The 19572-nt window shown below is 44.7% G+C and overlaps 1 protein-coding gene across 1 annotated transcript; it reads right to left on the minus strand.

Moving 5' to 3' along the window:
- Positions 1 to 5571: 5571 nt before the first annotated feature.
- LOC311109843 (serine incorporator 2-like) lies at positions 5572 to 18660 on the minus strand. The gene is made up of 10 exons (XM_084152849.1): positions 18589 to 18660; positions 17326 to 17487; positions 10814 to 11001; positions 10183 to 10262; positions 9640 to 9777; positions 9078 to 9247; positions 8775 to 8865; positions 8143 to 8293; positions 7506 to 7715; positions 5572 to 7198 (listed from the first exon to the last, which is right to left on the minus strand). Exons 1-10 carry the CDS (start codon positions 18625 to 18627, stop codon positions 7060 to 7062), a joined length of 1368 nt encoding a protein of 455 aa, XP_084008975.1. The 5' UTR covers positions 18628 to 18660; the 3' UTR covers positions 5572 to 7059.
- Between the last annotated feature and the right edge of the window lie 912 nt (positions 18661 to 19572).

Here is a 19572-nt window from a genome sequence, read left to right on the forward strand (position 1 = left end):
ATCTACAGTTCAGCTTTATCCAAGCAAAACTTTTCTACTTTGTGTGTCTGTCTGTAGTCGTCTAGCCTTGATTTGTTTGGCCCCACTCTTTACATGTTTGGGAACTCTTTTCCCAATGTCAGTCTGTGACACAATGCATAAACCTTGAGACCAGTTGAAAGCTGAGGGAAGCCAGCCAGGGAGAGGGGCAGTGACGAGAGGCAGAATGTCCTAGGGAGTCACAGGCTGTGCCAACTGGAGTCTGTGATAGGAGCAGCCAAAGTCAACATGCCCTGTCTGCCAGCGAGGCGAGAAGGAAATAACACAGAGGAGGCAGGCAGCTGCATCGAGCCCCGTCTCATTCCCTGGCTGGAACATAGAGCACCAAGACCAGCACAGACCAGACTAATCTCTATATCCATCATCTAGTGAGCCAAATGGGTTAGATCTACAGTAGATAGACCCACTTAAAATCTTACAATCTAAAACATAAACATACAACACACTACTGTGTTTTATGGGAATATTCATAATGCTTTGTTGGCAATGAAAAGGCTATGAGAAGGGAATGTCAACTTAAAAGGCCCAGTGCAGTAAGGTTAGAATAATACTGTCAAATTGTGAAAACTATGATAATGGCATTTCAGTGTAAGAGCTGTTTGAAAACATCACCTGAAATGTCAGCCTGTTTTGGTGGGATGGAATTTTGGCCTGCCTGGTGAATGAACTGTCTTGTGTCGATAAAAACAGCTTGACATACCTTAAAAAAAAAACGTTTTCGCAAAAAATCTAGAATGTGGAATAGAAAATACGTAGTTGAAGTGTTTCCATTATCCTATTAGGCAAATTGCGCATTAATACATTGGTGACCGCCTGTATGCCCTCCCACCTATCTGTTTCATGTCTCAGGTAGCCCGCAAAATCCTGCATGGATAGAATGCAATATATTACTCATATTTGTCATATTCTAATACTTCTCATGTGCCTACTTATCGCCACAGTAACATACTCACATAGATCTAGAAACTATTTGATGGTGAAACTTCAAATTGCAATGTGAAGCAATTCAGGCATTCTTGAAAGTCAAGACAAACATTTTCCTGCAAAGAAACATTGTTTATACTTGAATAAATTGATTTTGCAAGCAGTAGGCATTTAGAATCAAATGTGGAGTGGAGCTTTATAGTTACGGGATAACATCACGTGCCCTGTGTAGGCCTACCTTCAAAATTATTCGGCAATCATAATTTATTTGAAAAAAAACTGTTTCCATTATAATTTGTCGCAATAAAGAAAGTTAGACAAAATAAAAATCCACCCCTGCCGAACTGATAAAATGTATTCAATCTTTAGAACATTTCTACATCTGCCGTTTCCATTACGCATGTCGAAAATATTTTTGTTGTTGTTGCGACATTGCTTTTGTCTAATAAACCTGGGTCAATAGACCCTTTTCCAGTACACAACGCGCGACTCTCGGCGGCAGTAAGAACGCTATCGTCATCTGCGCCCATTCAACATAGCCTCGATTTAAGTTATTACTTCTAAACAAAATAACTTTTTGGGGTTCTCATACGCTTACAATGATTTTTTTATTCTTGCTTTTACAGTCGCTAAGAATATATTTGGTTGTGATCTTTGCAAAATAACTATTTTGGATGCAGCAGCTGTTAGCTAGAATGCTAACGCTCGTTGACGTAGGCTGTAGCAAAAGCTAGCCAAAGAGCCATTTCACTGGTTGAAGTGGAAGTGTTTTTTAAGTATAATGAGTTGATTTGCGATGATGACGCAAACATTATATTAAGCAGGACATTCATACAAGCTTTAAAATCTAATTATAATCCAAAAGTAGTGTGAAATGCACTTATAAGCAACACGTAAACAGTCTTTTTTTGCTGGCATTCTATAAGAACTCCCCCTTGTTCTGCCAACAACTTGCGCGCGTCAACCTTGTTTGTAAACACAGAAAGGGGTCTATGGAAACTTGCCTCGTGTCACCCCATACGCCTGAAAAGCAAACACCCTTTGAGACTAGAATTAGGGTTAACCAAGCACTCAAGTAATGTGCTTGCCATTCTGTCATGGACATAATCAACACTTCCAGACTACAGCCACAGGAAGGTAATTAGCAAAGTCACAGCTTGAGGAGCCAGTACGAGCTGAGCTGTGGACAGGACAGAGGCCATACCACAATAGTTAACACTGTGTGAAGCATCACCGGTCAGACAATTGTCATATTTAGGGCATAGGTTTAACTGAAACTATCAATTCAAAGGTGGTTTAATTTGAGTAATGCCAAAATAAGTCTTTACATCAAGGGAAAGGGATCATCAATTGTGACTACTTTTACACAACTGGTACCTAAAAACTAAATATTATATCTATGGAAGTGTAACTTAGTCCTATGTTCCTCAGAAACCAGAAACCTTCAGTGACTTCAGGTTCAGTGTTAAATAACATGATCAATGAATATCAAACAAGTGCAGCTTTGATTTTGTACACGATAAATAGACCCATGGATAGGCTACAGTGAAAAACATAAAAACATGATGCAGTGGCCCCATTTGGCCCTCTTCTGTCCCCATCCATCCCCAGTGCCTCCTCAGTCTAATCTCTGACTGTGCTGTGAGGACAGTGGGGTCCTCTTACAGTAGCAATCTGATGGAAATGCTATCATAGACCCAGCACCTAGATAATTGGGCTTTCTCCCTCTGGTGAACTTCACAAGATAAAAGAGACCTTTGGTGTCAATAAGGATCAACAGCGTACTGTACAATCAACAACATCCACAGAGGACAGGCCTATTGGTCACATCACATTCGCTCTTCTCAAGTTTCTCAGAGCACAGGGTAAAGCTCTGAGCAACCTCAGTCCGTTGATTAGAAAATATCCTTATGCCATTTCTGTAGTGTACTACAGTCTACTGTGTAGTATCTAAGATAACAGTAAAGAAAACAATATGATTGAAGGAGCTTCAGTTCCACCTAGTGGACAACATTATAACTAATCTTACTGCAATTGTGAAGAAAGAATTATAGATAATATACTATAAATAAATAAATCTTAATACCTTCATGGGATTATGTTGAGGATTTTATTGAAAAAAAGAATTTCCAGATACAGTACCTATATAACCAAACTATGAAATTAGCTGAGACACTCCTTCATTTAACACAAAATGTGGAAGCCATTTTAGTGCAGGTTTGAATTTTATCTACCAGTATTTATTTTTGAAATGCATTAATACAAATAGGCACTCAATGTTGTTATTCTCAATACTGAAAGATCATCACTTGAAATCATGCTTGGGTTAATTCATCTGTATGGGCAATGAACCATAATACATTACGTTCACATGCAATGTATACTCAAATCAAATCAAATTGTATTTGTCACATACACGTGTTTAGCAGATGTTATAGCAGGTGTAGCGAAAAGCTTATAAATACACTGAGTTTCCATGACTAACCAGGTGAATCCAGAAGGATTACTTTATACTATTCCAGGTATTCCTTAAAGAGGTAGGGTTTCAAGTGTCTCCGGAAGGTGGTCAGTGACTCCGCTGTCCTGGCGTCATGGGGGAGCTTGTTCCACCATTGGGGTGCCAGAGCAGCAAATAGCTTTGACTGGGCTGAGCGGGAACTGTGCTTCCGTAGAGGTAGGGGAGCTAGCAGGCCAGAGGTGGATGAACGTAGTGCCCTCGTTTGGGTGTAGGGTCTGATCAGAGCCTGAAGGTAAGGAGGTGCCATTCCCCTCACAGCTCCGTAGGCAAGCACAATGGACTTGTAGTAGATGCGAGCCTCAACTGGCAGCCAGTGGACATCCAGTGGACATCCAGCCAACTTGACACAACACTGTGGGAAGCATTGGAGTCAACATGGGGCAGCATCCCTGTGGAACGCTTTCGACACCTTGTAGAGTCCATGCCCTGACGAATTGAGGCTGTTCTGAGGGCAAAAGGGGGTGCAACTCATTATTAGGAACGTGTTCCTAATGTTTTGTACACTTTAATGTACAGTACCAGTCAAAGGTTTGGACACACCTACTCATTCAAGGGTTTTTCTTTATTTTTACTATTTTCTACATTGTAGAATAATAGTGAAGACATCAAAACTATGAAATAACACGTATGGAATCATGTAGTAACCTCAAAAGTGTTAAACAAATCAAAATATATTTTATATTTGAGATTCTTCAAAGTAGCCACCCTTTGCCTTGATGACAGCTTTGCACACTCTTGGCATTCTCTCAACCAGCACCACCTGGAATGCTTTTCCAACAGTCTTGAAGGAGTTCCCAGATATGCTGAGCACTTGTTGGCTGCTTTTCCTTCACTCTGTGGTCCAACCATCTCAATTGGGTTGAGGTTGGGGGATTGTGGAGGCCAGGTCATCTGATGCAGCAGTCCATCACTCTCCTTCTTGGTCAAATAGCCCTTACACAGCCTGGAGTTGTGTTGGGTCATTGTCCTGTTGAAAAACAAATGATAGTCCCACTAAGCCCAAACCAGATGGGATGGCGTATCGCTGCACAATGCTGTGGTAGCCATGCTGGTTAAGTGTGCCTTGCATTCTAAATAAATCACTGACAGTGTCACCAGCAAAGCACCCCCACACCATCACACCTCCTCCTCCATGCTTCACGGTGGGAACCACACATGCGTTCACCTACTCTGCGTCTCACAAAGACACAGCGGTTGTAACCAAAAATCTCACATTTTGACTCATCAGACCAAAGGACAGATTTCCACCAGTCTAATGTCCATTGCACGTGTTTCTTGGCCCAAGCAAGTCTCTTATTATTATTGGTGTCCTTTAGTAGTGGTTTCTTTGCAACAATTCGACCACGAAGGCCTGATTCACGCAGTCTCTTCTGAGCAGTTGATGTTGAGATGTGTCTGTTACTTGAACTCTGTGAAGTATTTAATTGGGCTGCAATTTCTGAGGCTGGTAACTCTAATGGATTTATCCTCTGCAGCAGAGGTAACTCTAGGTCTTCCTTTCCTGTGGCGGTCCTTATGAGAGCCAGTTTCATCATAGCGCTTGATGGATTTTGCGACTGCACTTGAAGAAACTTTCAGAGTTCTTGACATTTTCTGGATTGACTGACTTTCATGTCTTAAAGTAATGATGGACTGTTGTTTCTCTTTGCTTATTTGAGCTGTTCTTGCCATAATATGGACTTGGTATTTTACCAAATAGGGCTATCTTCTGTATACCACCCCTACCTTGTCACAACACAACTGATTGGCTCAAATTCCACAAATTAACTTTTAACAAGGCACACCTATTAATTGAAATGCATTCCAGGTGGCTACCTGGTGAAGGTGTGCAAAGCTGTCATCAAGGTAAAGGGTGGCTACTTTGAAGAATCTCAAATATATTTGTTTAACCCTTTTTTGGTTACTACATGATTCCATATGTGTTATGTCATAGTTTTGATGTCTTCACTATTATTGTACAATGTAGAAAATAGTAAAAATAAAGAAAAACCCTGCAATGAGTAGGTGTGTCCAAACTTTTGACTGGCACTGTATATCAGAACTGAATTAATGTCTTCAATTTTATTATTAAACAATTGAATTCACAATACTCAAATGTTTGCACTGTTTTACTATAGTTCAGTCAAGATTCTTCAATAGACCATCAATTTCAACATTTCACCTCAAAAGCAACATTTCACATCTCTTAAGTACACCAATCTTTTCACCATGTTTAAAACACACTGATCTCATTTCAGTCACATTGGGAAACTTCATATCCATTAAGAGGTAAATAATCGGACATTAAATTATGAAATGTGCAATAATTACCCAACAACTCATAATTATCAAATTTGAGAGCAGTATCCAGATAATAACCATTAAATTATAACCATTTTAAATATCAAACACCAACATATCGTTCTTGAAATGCATTGTTATAGAGCTGTACACTAATGACTGATTAATAAACTGACTCAGTAACATTGTGGCAACATATGGCATTTCTCAGAGCAGAAGTGAGAGGTTCAGAATCCCACTTCCTCACCTAAACCCCCTGTAGACTTCAAGGGACGGTTTTCCAGACAGATTAAGCCTAGTCCGGGACTAAAAAGCATGGTCAATGGAAAATCTCTATTGAAATAGCTTCTTAGTCCAGGACTATGCTTAATCGGTGTTGAGAGTACTGTGTAGTACCATTTTCACACTCCTGAGCCAAACTGAGCCAAGCCAAGCCTGAGCTGTACTGGGCTGACCTGAATATGCATCCACCATAGTTTCTGGAACCGTGCTGGAAAGGATCATGTGAAAATATCTGAGCCAGCACAGTACGGTTTAAGTCGGCCTTCCGTGAATCAAGCATAGTTGGGATAGAGAGCTAAGCCTCAGGGTGGGGTGGGTAGGGGGTATTACAACTGAGCTCCAGGGTTCATAAATATGTAGTTAGAGCAGGGGTAGGTTGATACTTCACAGTCCAGTGAGCTTTAATCAGGATGTGGACAAATTAAATTATTTCAGTAAGAGGGCTCAGACTCAGAGAACCCTCGAGGGGGGTTAGGGTGTGTCCCCCTAGTTTATCTCCCTCACACACCGTCTCTCTGGGGCTCTGGAGAGGGTCACTCTTAAAGCTCCAGCACTGCGGGAGCTCAGCCAATGAGGGGGAATCCCCAACCTGCCTTGGCAGCAGCTAATGGGGATCAATAATAAATACAAATACAATCAACTGGAACCAGGCCTACTTTAACAACAGGGGATCCCGACTAATATATTATTGTAAAAGTGAGGTAATAAGTATTTGCTATAGTTCACTAATGTGCATTCTGGGACAAACTGATGCTCATCTCAGAAGATTGTGTTAAGGTACAGAGTTAAGCGCAGTTTTGCATATTATTGGCAAATAAAATAATTTCATTTCGTGGCTAAATCAATAAAACATTACCATACCCCACGCAGCCATGGTAGATAAAATACCTAACATGTAAAACAAAACGGAACAAAACAAGATTAAACACACCAACAGAGACAAACTCAAAAATGCTGAGTCGTAAAAAACAAAACAAAAGTTCAACCCAACATCTTACAAGCCCATGGGGGGCTGTTCAGCTGAAGTCTCGGTCGGGAAACATGAGAGGGGCGAGCAGAGTCCAGAGGTAGAGGCCCAGGCCCAGCCAACTGGAGCTGATCTTCACCCACACAGCTGGCATACTGCTCTGCATGGCCTGGGTGGTGGTGTCAGGCCTGAGGAAGGAAGGGAGAAGGTGTCAGTTTAAAGAGTGTATCTTTATAGTGGCTTTCTATCCTCGTCTCATCCCCTTAATTTAGACTGACTGAGTAATACGCTGGATTAATGCTGCCTATCAGGGATTTGCTTTCACACAAAGGCTATTGAGATTCACCCAAATAAATATCCCTCCTGATCCCATGGCTTTCAAACTGACAAGGAATACATACACAACCTACCCAATAGGACTCCTAGAAATATTGTAAAATGTTCTAACATTTCTAAAGAGCTGTGGCTCTGCAGGTCAGCTGTTGCTGTACTTACTGGTACCAGTTGGTGAGTGTCATCATGATGTAGAGGGAGGCCAAGCAGAGGTGGAAGTGGAAGAAAGAGTAGCTGTAGGTGACCCCCTCCTCCTCATTATCCACGGCCCGCCGCACACCGTCCTCCCCTACCTCGCCCTCTCCTCCGTAACCCCCGCCCTCCTCGGTCTGCATCAGCTTGTTCACCTGGGTGTTGCTGGACGAACGGATACTGAGGGAGGGAGTCAAGTCAAATCAAGCTTTATTTATACAGCACATTTCAGACATGGAATGCAACACAATGTGCTTCACACGAAAAAACTTAATAAAAACAAAAACGGAAATATTTACTACACAACAAACATAAGAGGATAAAAAAACAAAAGAATAACAATAAAAACTGAATGACTAAAAAGCACCCTAAGGAAAAGCAAAGCTAAAAAGGTGTGGGAATGCGGGAAAGAGAATGGAAAAAGTGAATGAGACAGACAGAGAAAGGGAGAAAGAAGAGAGAAGGGGAGAGAGAGGTGTGGAGAGAAAAAGAGATCGACAAATAGAGAGAGACCAGGGATCAGCATGGGAGATCTCTCAAGATCATAGCATAACAGACAATTCAATAAGCAGCCATGATATGGATCCAAATTGGAGTAGCTAGCTACCTGGCATAGAGAGTGCAGAAGAGGAAGATGACCAAACCCACGATGCTCTGGGCGTCCCACCACTGCACCTGTCCTGGGGCATTGGTGGGTGTGGGCTCACTGGAGCTGACATTTGACACCAGACTCAGCAGGCTGGGGTTACACTTACGATCTGAGAGAGACACACACAGCAAATCAGCCATAGAATGTAGGATAGCTATGCGGAAGAAAAAGAAAACACATAAAGCGACCTGCAGTCTTGAGGAAGGCAACAGCCAGGGCTCTAAACCTACCATCACAACAGATGTGTCTCTTAATTACACTTATAGAGACACTCCAACACCTGTCTGAGCTTTTCTACTGACCCACTACAAGCACAAGTACAAGCATGGAACATAAGTAGGACCAGGAGTTTTTCCTGACCATGTGACTTAACCAGAAAACAACTCCAGGCCCTAGTAAATGTAACAGGTTTGGGAAAGGTGAGTGAACTACCAAAGTCTGCCAAACTCACCAGTAGGTAACACTCATAGTGCTGCAGTGGTTTGGAAAGCAAAGATAAACTGGAGGGAGAAAGTCAAAATGACTGTATACAATGACAACAATGGCAGACACTCTGTTGAAACTGGAATGGGAAAGAGGCTGAGACTCACTTGGGTTGTTGGTCATGGCGGACCAGGTGACATACATGGTGTAGAGGGAGATGAGAGAGGCCTGGAGCAGACCAGACTGGGGCTGGGCTTCCTGTGACACACAAAAACATAGGCACTGGTAAACACATGTACGCAGTGGAACTAATTCATCACCATGCAATGCATACAATTGTCAACACCGTTATCAACAAAAACAGACTAATAAAAGCATTCCCTTACCAAACATTGCATCAATTATTACTGATATATTTGCTAAAACTGTTCTTTCATTTGAGAAGGAGGGCAATGAAACAGCCACAATACCTGTACTTTGGGCAGGATGGAGACGATGGAGATGATGACGCTGAAGATGAGGTTGAGGCTGATGAAGACCTTGTGCTCGGTGCAGTCGTCAGGCTGGGTGTAGTAGATGTAGAACAGCACCACTGAGGTGAAGGCCAGTGCGTAGTGGAGGAAGGTGAATGACAACAGGCCTGAGGGAGAGAGGGGCAACATGGAGAGGGTCGGTAAAAACAGTCATGTATGACGAAAAACCCCATACTCTTCAGATGCATATACTGGTTCTATGTTCTCTCTAGGACAGTGTTCTTCAATCCTGTTCCTGGACAGCCACAAGGGGTGCAGGCTTTTGTTCCAGTCCATTACTACTAACACCACATTCAACGTATCAAGGGTTGATGATTAGTTGATTGGCTAGTTAAATCAGGTATTAGTATATGGCTGGAACAAATGCATGCACACCCTGTGGGCCTCCAGGAGCAGGAAGAACCCTGCTGCTCTAGAAGAATAAACACAGTCATGGTAGTATAACTTCTTGAGCAGCATTACGGTACTATGTCCTCTGGAGAAAGTACTGTAACTGTACCTGCAAACCAGCACTTTGAGTTGCCCTCTTCGGCATTCCCCACCCATATCTTGTTCCAAGAGTGGGCAAAGTCGATGAGAAGGATGAGCTGGATGACGATGAAGATGAAGGAGCCAACCACGCCAAAGTAAAACCACACTGTCGGGGGAGGTAAGAGACGGATCAATAAACAAATAAATACAACCCACTTCCTGGATCCCATAGCATGGGATGGACAGACATGGTGATTGACATCAAGTGAGTGCATACATTTTTCATACACCGTGGCTATAAGATAAATATCAGGTTTGGTGAGCCCTGAAATGCAATTTTGTTCATTTGTCTGATTCCTTTTGTTCACAAGAGCATAAACAGCATACTTTACATGTAATAACTCAATCGCTCAAGGTTGAGGATCTTTCAGAGGGAAAATGTTTTTCACCGATGCACTGTACCCTGAACATAACAATGTTCCTGTTTGCTAGTCATTTGCCAATGATTAAGCCAGTACTGTCAGAAGTCACTTGACAGTCATTTAAAGTTTAACTGTGATCATCAAAGTACCAGTATGGAAGGTTCCATCCGGGATGAAGAAGGCTCCCACAGTGATGCCAACCAGGATCAGAAACTTAAAGAACCAGAAACTGGGAAGAAAACACAGGTTTCACATAGACTGTGACACAAAAGCATAGTACGTCACAAAAACAGAGTATTTTCATGAGTCTTCTCTAAGAGAAGCCAGTGAACTTGAGCCTGAAAGTTACAAAAAGGTCTTATACATGATTTGTACACAACTTATTACAGTACTATTATTACAGTATTACAGTACTAACCCAAAATGGGTTGAAATGACATAGACCGGTTTCTGATTGTCATTGTGTCACTTCAAACCGTTTCGCCGGCTGGAAATGCAAACGGTGAAGTGGTGGGGCGGCAGGTAGCCTAGCGGTTAAAGGTGAGCCAGCAACCGCTGGTATCAAATCCTCAAATTGCCTGCCGTTGTGCCCTTAAGCAAGGCGCTTAAGCCCCCACAACACCTGCTCCACAGGCGCCCAGTGTTGCAGCCCCCCACTCCAACCTGTATATGTATGTGTGTCTTTCGGGGGGGGGGCTGGGAAAAAGCAGAGGTCACATTTTGGTTGGACCTTGTGTACAATTGATTAATAAAGTGATCTTAATCTTAATTGGAGCTCACCCATTCTGAATGGCTGCACGCGGGTCTTTGCTGTTCTGGACGCGGACCATGATGGCTGAGAAGAGGAAGAAGAAGCAGGTCATGGCGAAGCACATGCGGTACACGGACTTGTAGCCCACAATGACATCACAGTTAAACTGGTTCTCCATGCCTGGTATGGTACTCCCACCCTGACAGAAGCCTGGGATCTAGAGGGGGAAAGGAAAAAAATGGCATTTCAATTTCATTTTGAGTAGCGTTTCTAAAAAGACATCGTCACAGAAAGTGCTAGAACTATTTTTTGTTTTACTCCTAGGAAATGCATTCAGGTGTTACGCTCTTACGTCACACGTTGACATTGTCCGACAAATACTTACACCACACACACTAGTGATACACGGGTTGACTCATAACCCGCAGTCCCCACGGTTATATACGCGGGGCGGGCGGGTGTAGGGTCATGAAATGTTGTGTGGATGAAGGGCGGGTGGGTGGCGGTCAGGTCATAAAATTAACTTTTTGGTCCACCAGCCACTGTGGCAGGTAGATTTAAAAAATCTACTAGCCACTCAAGATTTTTTTTACCAGCCCAAATTACAAATGTGCACTAAAATTACATCAACATGAAAACCGATGAGCATGCTTTGTAATGTTTCTAAAACAAATGTATTACTAGTAAGAAGCAATGTGGTACATTGTTTATTTTAATTTCAGGGTTCGTACAAGTCAAATTCAAGGACTTTCAAGTACTTTTTCAAGCACTAATATTTATTTTCAAGGACGATCAATTTGTAATAGTTCCTATTATGTAATTGTTTCTAGTTGCCACAAGATCGCAGTATATCGCCACAACCTCATGAAGAAAACAAACTACCTTACTATTCATCACTACCTTACAAGTTCTACTCAGTAATACGTGTTTCACTACTTATTTACTACACACAAGTGGTAAGTCAGTACTGATGATGTTGACTGATTTCCTTATATGAACTGTAACTCAGTAAAATCTTTGAAAATGTTGCATTTTTCATTTATATTTTTGTTCAGTGTACATGATAATATTAAATTGTTTTCATATTTAAATTGTCTTTATGTTTCACAAAATGTTTGGTATCACAGGCTGTCCCAACACAATGATATGAAAGTGAATTCTGACAGTGTAAAAGGTCCTTAGTTGACTCTAAAATGTTATTAATGTGTTTATTAAGATTAAAGATTCTCTCAGGGGACCCGATTTACATTTTAAGGTACCCCACATGGGTCCCGGACCCCAAGTTTGGGAACCACTGTACTACTAACCTCTCTCCCTGCTTGCTTCAATGCTTCCTCTTTCTTTGTATCTCATTTGCCTCCTTCATTGCAGCCTGACTCACCACTGTCTGTCTCACTACTCTCTGTAAATAAAATGTATTTTGTTATGAGAAATTATAGTAGCCCATCTTTTGATTATAGCTAGCTTAATTTCAGTCAACTGCTCCTGCTGTCAGGCTGAACACTAGCTTCTAACTTCATCCTTCTAGCCAGCTAGTTATAGCTAGCTACCTGGCTAATAGCCAGAGCCCTTGAGCTACCTAAAGTGGGGAGAACAAGTATTTGATACACTGCCGATTTTGCAGGTTTTCCTACTTACAAAGCATATAGAGGTCTGTAATTTTTATCATAGGTACACTTCAACTGTGAGAGACGGAATCTAAAATCCAGAAAATCACATTGTATGATTTTTAAGTAATTAATTTGCATTTTATTGCATGACATAAGTATTTGATCACCTACCAACCAGTAAGAATTCCGGCTCTCACAGACCTGTTAGTTTTTCCTTCTGCCTCCCCCGCCGGCAAAGGGTTCTTCTTTGTGGAGAAGGACAAAACCCAGCGCCCATGCATCGACTACCGGGGCCTCAATGACATCACGGTTAAGAACCGCTACCCTCTACCACTCATCGCCTCGGTTCGCTCCGGGGGGCCACTATCTTCTCTAAATTGGACCTGCGGAACGCCTACCACCTGATACGGATATGGGAGGGTGACGAGTGTAAGACAGCCTTCAACACTGCTAGCGGACATTACGAATACCTGGTGATGCAATTCGGTCAGACCAATGCTCCTGCTGTGTTCCAGGCCCTGGTTAATGACGTTCTCCGCGACATGTTGAACCGGTTTGTGTTCGTCTACCTCGACGACATCCTCGTCTTTTCCCATTCGGCTCAGGAAGACGTTCTCCATGTCCGACTGTTACTTCAGCCTCTCCTGGAGAACCAGCTTTTTGTCAAAGCCGAAAAATGCGAATTCCATCACTCCACCATCTCCTTCCTTGGATACATCATCGCTGCTGGGAATGTGCAGATGGATCCAGGAAAGGTGAGAGCGGTGGTGGATTGGCCCCAACCCACGTCCAGAGTGCAGCTGCAACGCTTCTTAGGATTTGCCCATTTCTATCGCCATTTTATCCGGGGATACAGCACCTTGGCTTCCCCACAGTCAGCACTCATCTCTCCCAAGGTCCCGTTCACGTGGTCCCCTGCTGCTGATTGGGCGTTCCTGGACCTTAAGCACCGCTTCACCACAGTTCCCATATTGATCCATCCGGACCCGTCCCATCAGTTCGTGGTGGAGGTAGACGCTTCGGATGTCAGAGTGGGGGCCGTCCTGTCCCAGTGTTCTGCCCTGGACCTTAAGATGTATCCCTACGCCTTCTTCTCCCATCGTCTTAACGCCACGGAGAGGAACTATGATGTGGGGAATCGGGAACTACTTGCGGTGAAGATGGCATTGGAGGAGTGGAGACACTGGTTAGAGGGGGCGGAACTTCCATTCATTGTGTGGAACCTGGAATATCTCCGCACCGCCAAGCGTCTCAACTCCAGGCAAGCTCGATGGGTCCTGTTGTTCACCCAGTTCAACTTCACCATCTCCTACCGCCCGGACACGCTTTCACACCGCTATAGCCCCGCTTCTACACCCTCGGACCCCGAGACCTTTCTTCCTACCTCGTGCCTGGCGGCTTCTAGTTCTCCCGGTTTTGACCATTCTGCCTGCCTGACCCTGAGCCTGCCTGTCGGTCTGTACCTCTTGACACTGCCCTGGATTACTGACCTCTGCCTGCCCTGACCCTGAGCGCCGTTCTGTACCTTACAGACTCTGCCCTGGATTACTGACCTCTGCCTGCCCTTGACCTGTCGTTTGCCAGCCCCCTGTTTTGTAAATAAACTTTTGTTATTTCGAATTGTCTGCATCTGGATCTTATCCTGAGGTCTGATCATTTTGATTTGTTTAACACTTTTTTGGTTACTACATGATTCCATATGTGTATTTTATAGTTTTGATGTCTTCACTATTATTCTACAATGTCATTGTATATGTTGCTTGTTTTCCTGAGCGGTATCTCTCCTACTAATTCCTGAGTACTTTATATTTTGCACTGTGGGTTTCATCCCGCTTTAAACTATGGTGCTTTAATAAATTCAGTAGTTCTAAACCTGCGACTGCCTCCTTTCTACTCCTCTCTACACTTGTGACAGAATGACCGACCCAAGAAAACAAGAAGCAGCAGGACATCCCGACCTCTCCACTGTAGGAGTAAAGCGCCGCCACCACGACTTGTGCCTTTAGCGCCTCAGGACTACCATGGATGAGGTGCTTAGGGTCGTACGCCAACTTCAGGCTACACCACCACCTTCCCAGCTCCCGGCAGTCGTTCCAGCCACCCCACCCCCATCTACATCACCCGGTCCGATCAGCAACGTCCACCTGCCACTCCCGGAGCGGTTTGACTGCACCCCAGCTCACTGTAGGGGGTTTCTCCTGCAGTGTGACCTCCACCTTGCCCGTCATGCCGGGACGGCCTCCGAGAGGGACAAGGTGGCCTTGGTGATCTCGGGGCTGACAGACCGGGCTCTGGAGTGGGCGCACGCCGTCTGGTAGAGGGACGGTCCAGAAGTGCAGTCCTATGAGCCCTTCACCCAACTCTTCCGTGCCGTCTTCAACCACCCAACAGAGGGCCGAGAGGGAGGTGAGCGTCTCCTCCGTCTACGCCAGGGGTCCAGGACAGTGTCGTAGTATGCTCTGGATTTCCGGACGGTTGCTGCATCCACTGGCTAGAACGACCAGGCCCTGTTGACGGTTTTCCACAGCGGGCTACAGGCTGACGTCCAGACCGAGCTGGCCTGTCGCGATGAGGACCTCACGCTGGACCAGCTCATCGCCATGGCCATCCGCCTGGATAATCTCCTGCGTGCCCGTCATCGCCCATCCCGGGGGTTCGGTTCTCTCCCAGGAACCTCCAGCGAGACTGAGCCCATGGAGGTGGGCACGACGCACCTCCCCCTGTCAACAGGGTCTCTGCTCCTATTGTGGGGAGTCGGACCACCCATGGAACACCTGTCCCAGAAGGAGAACCGAGAAGCGCTCCTGCACCTTTCCAGGTAGGCGTGGACATGCCTTGCTCCTCTCTGTCCACCCAGCCCGTCCTCCTCCCTGTCACCTTCCCTGACTATCCTGGTCCCCCACTGAGTCCTGCCCTAGTGGACTCAGGTGCTGCAGGCAATTTCCTAGACCGGTCAGTGGCCTTATCATTACGCATTCCTCCAGTCCCTTCAGAACCCCCTACCCCAGTCCATGCCCTAGACAACCATCCCCTAGAAACAGGACTGGTGCGCCAGACCACGATTCCCATTTTCCTCACAGTTAATCACAACCACCATGAATGCATCACTTTCCTCATCTTAGACTCTCCAGCACACCCCGTAGTTTTAGGTTTCCCCTGGCTACAGTTGCATAACCCCAGTATATCGTGGACAGAGAGGAGGTTGTTGGGTTGGTCGCAGGAGTGTCAGAGGAGGTGTCTATGTGTGAATCTGTGCCACCTTCGTGGAAAGTCCGGACCAGGCCATCCACGTCCCTATCCCGGAGGAATACCAGGACCTAAAGGTGGTCTAGGTGACACCCATTATTCCCGTCCCTCATTGAGGCCCCTGTCGTGTGGAATGTGGATGCGGACATCCGTCGAGCCCTGCAACAGGAGCCCTCACCTGTCACAGTCCAGAGGGGCGTATCTACATGCCCTCTGATGTGCGGGACCGTCTCCTCGCCTGGGCACACACAGCACCAGTGTCGGGGCACCCGGGTATAGCCCGTAGTATCGACTGTCTCTCCGCAAAGTACTGGTGGCCCACCTTGGCCCGGGGTGTCCGGGTTTACGTCTCTTCCTGCTCCACCTGCGCACAGAGAGCACGACACCGAGACACCTCCCCTATGGCAAACAACACCCGCTGTCGGTTCCACAACGACCCTGGTCCCATCTCTCTGTGGACTTTGTCACAGACCTTCCCCCCTCGGAGGGGCACACCACCGTCCTTGTCGCTGTGGACCAGTTTTACAAAGCCTGTCGTTTGATTCCTCTGCCTGGTCTCCCTACGGCCATGCAGACCGCGGAGGCTCTCTTCTCTCACGTCTTCCGGCACTACGGGATCCCGTAGGACGTCGTGTCTGACCGTGGTCCTCAATTCACCTCCCATGTCTGGAAGGCCATCATGGAACGACTGAGGATCACTGTCAGCCTCACCTCCAGGTACCATCCCCAATCAAATGGGCAGGTGGAAAGGGTAAATCAGGAACTGGGTAGGTACCTTCGTAGTTACTGTCAGGACCAGCCGGGGGAGTGGGCTGCGTTTCTGCCTTGGGGGGGCTGTCACACCAGCCAACGCTTTAGATGCCCCTCCTGTCCAGCTCAGGCGTTGCCGGCCTTCTAGCTGCTGCCGATTCTATCAATGTATATATACTTCCTCTGTTATTTGTCTTTGTCGGTCATTGTATATGTTGCTTGTTTTTCTGAGAGGTATCTCTCCTACTAATTCCTGAGTACTTTATATTTTGTACTGTGGGTTTCGTCCCGCTTTAAGCTATGGTGCAGTAATAAATTCAGTAGTTCTAAACCTGCGACTGCCTCCTGCCTACTCCTCTCTACACTTGTGACATATACAAGCCAAACTGAAATCTTATCAGAAACATTCTGGGTTGTTTTCACAGCTTTCGATTCCTTACAACTGATCAAACTGATGTAATTTGGAAATTTGCACAGAAAATCTGTCCCTTTTGTTGATGTTATTGCATTTTCGCCCCGGTCCCTAAATGTCTTTGCTCCGTGAAAGAAGCAGAGATGACAGAGAAAACTTTACCGATGTCAACTAGATTGAAGCGTCCATTCTATAATTTATTACATTATTCTGGTCTAATTAGACAAGTTGACTTACAAATAGCCTACCAAAATGTTGGAAATTATAAGCAGAAACATATCTAAATTAGGCCCAAAAAATCCTGCACCCCGTCAAAATATCGTTCCGCCGTCTCGGACTGTAGCCTAAGTGCATTTTCGATATTTGCGGGTTAGGGTCGGGTACGGGCCTCAGATTTTCAGTTTATCACATATAGTTGGGCGGTTGCGGATGGGTTATTAGTAATTGCGGGCAGGTGCGGGTGAACAAACAGCTGAATTAACAGCACCACTAACACACAGACACACTGACAGGAGTGTCTTACTTTTTGGAGCTGTGCCTCCATGCCAGGGAGGATCATGATGACAGACACCAGGGTCCCTAGGAGTAGAAAGAAGGAGAACACCAGCCGGGTGACGGTGGAGTTTCTGGAGGAGGGACAGCAGCCACATAGCAGACACGGAGCGGAGCCACACAGACAGGAGGCCTAGTGGAGAAAGAAGCGAGAAAGGAGTGAGAATCAGAGAACACACATAGAACAGTAGCCTGGTGGAGTTCCAGAACGAATACATCTGTACAACGTTGTTAGTCACTTGTTTTATGTACAGATTGTATACTGATGTCTTACTTCTACAGTAATGTGGATGCTACCATGATTACAGATAATCCTGAATGAATCGTGAATAATGACAAGTGAGAAAGTTAGTGGCGCAAAGATCATACCCCAAGACATGCTAACCTCTCAACTCCCAATAACAGGGGAGGTTAGTTAAGAAAATAATGTAAGTTAAGAAGAAATGTCTTTTTAAGAAGGTTTTGTGAATCTGGGCCCTGTTCATCGTTGTCTGACACTACTTATCTCCAACAACGCAAATGGTCTGACTAAATAAACACTTTGTTGGCAGGTGATACTTCTGGTTAGCTAGGTAACGTTAGGTTCACAATAATACATGTTAAATGCGCTGCATGGTCCATCTGACGTCTGCATTGGCTGTGCAGCATTTACTGTGATATTTTATGGCCTCTGCAGAAGTCAGGGCATTCATACTTCTTGCACTTCAAGGAGCAGCGCTGAGCTGTTGAGTATAACTGTTGTGAAGGAAGTTGTCAAGGAAGTGAGTGTGTTCATACAGGACCTCTCGCCCCCACCTACTGTCAACCAATCATGTCAATGTGGAGCTATACAGAGCCCTTCACATTATTAAAACATTTGGGAGGAGCAACGCGATACGGTACAGTGACAATTTGGCCTCCGGAGGCTCCGAGATTATGTCACAACCTCCACATGGAGCCTCCGACAACATTTTCGGATCAAACATAAATTGGCATTTAACGTTAGTTAGGCTACTGAAGGCGAACAAAACATTACTGGGTAATGGTAACTGAAGTTAACGACTAGTTGTCGTCGTATTTATGCCAGCAAGCAAACATGTCGAGCTAGCTATCGGACGTCTCCTGTAAACCCAGATTCTGATTCTGCTAGCGATAAAACGTTCTAGCTTGCTAACACCATTGACCAATTGCTAGCTAACCGCGAAGTCTCTAACACAGAAACAGCAGCATGAAAGGATTTGGTTGTGCTACTTACACAGCTAGCAAGAGAGCACAAGGCCATGCAAGCCCCCATTTTGTAACCGATGTCTTCTTCTTCTCTGGTATTATGGCGGTCCACAAACAAACGTTAAAGGTGCATGCCACCACCTACTGTACGGGTAGTGAACGAAAGAAAATCGATTGCTGGAAAGGGGGAAAAAAACAATCATAATTCAATACAAAGATGTAATACATCAGTATGTAGGGTTTTCAGCAATTACATTCGCCACATTTGGCTCCATGTGAACTACAATTCCGACGCTGTGTTTTAACGTTTAGAAACGTAAATAATTGCTTTCTAAACGGTTTTCGAAACATACACTGATATGCCCCCCCTTACAAAAAAATATTATAATTTTGAAAGTGCAGTAACTGCAGTCGACTGTGGCATTTTGGACGCAGTAATTGCAGAATAACTGCAGTGTACTGCAGAATAACTGTAGTTCTACTGCACTTTGCCTGCATTTTTCCCGTATGGGCCATGTCTTTCATGTCAGCGAGAAATAAGCTTAAATAAAAAAAATCTACACTTACTGTAGCAGTTTTGCACATATTCATACACTGTGTGTGCCATGTGACCGCAGTTGACGAACTACAGTTCCTCCCCAATTAATTTACACACAGGTTTTCAGAGCATGCTAGATAGCTAATTAGCACAGGTGGTGGCCTATGTCTTCTGTCTGTCTTCCATAAACAAGCGCTGCAACATGGAGATAATGGCAGTGTGGGAACACTAACCTTAAACCAATAAAGGTGTGTAGTAATTTACCTTTAGTTTTTTGAAAATTGTTTCTCACTGATATAAAATATACATTCCTTATAATATAATAATATGCCATTTAGTAGATGCTTTTATCCAAAGCGACTTAAAGTCATGCGTGCATAATTTTTTTTTGTTTGTGTATGGGTGGTCCCGGGGCTCAAACGCACTACCTTGGCGTTACAAGCGCCGTGCTCTACCAGCTGAGGTACAGAGGAC

This window comes from Coregonus lavaretus (genome assembly GCF_964263955.1).
Source record: "Coregonus lavaretus genome assembly, chromosome: 3".
Taxonomy (NCBI): Eukaryota; Metazoa; Chordata; class Actinopteri; order Salmoniformes; family Salmonidae; genus Coregonus; species Coregonus lavaretus.

Bases quoted from the DNA above. Each gene is read 5' to 3' on its own strand.
- LOC311109843 (XM_084152849.1), bottom strand. From the start codon at position 18,627: ATGGGGGCTTGCATGGCCTTGTGCTCTCTTGCTAGCTGT. The intron at 7,716-8,142 runs GTAGCTAGCTAC...TCCCTCCCTCAG, and splicing joins TTCTGCACTCTCTATGCCAG to TATCCGTTCGTCCAGCAACA. The intron at 7,199-7,505 runs GTAAGTACAGCA...TTCCTTCCTCAG, and splicing joins ACACTCACCAACTGGTACCA to GCCTGACACCACCACCCAGG.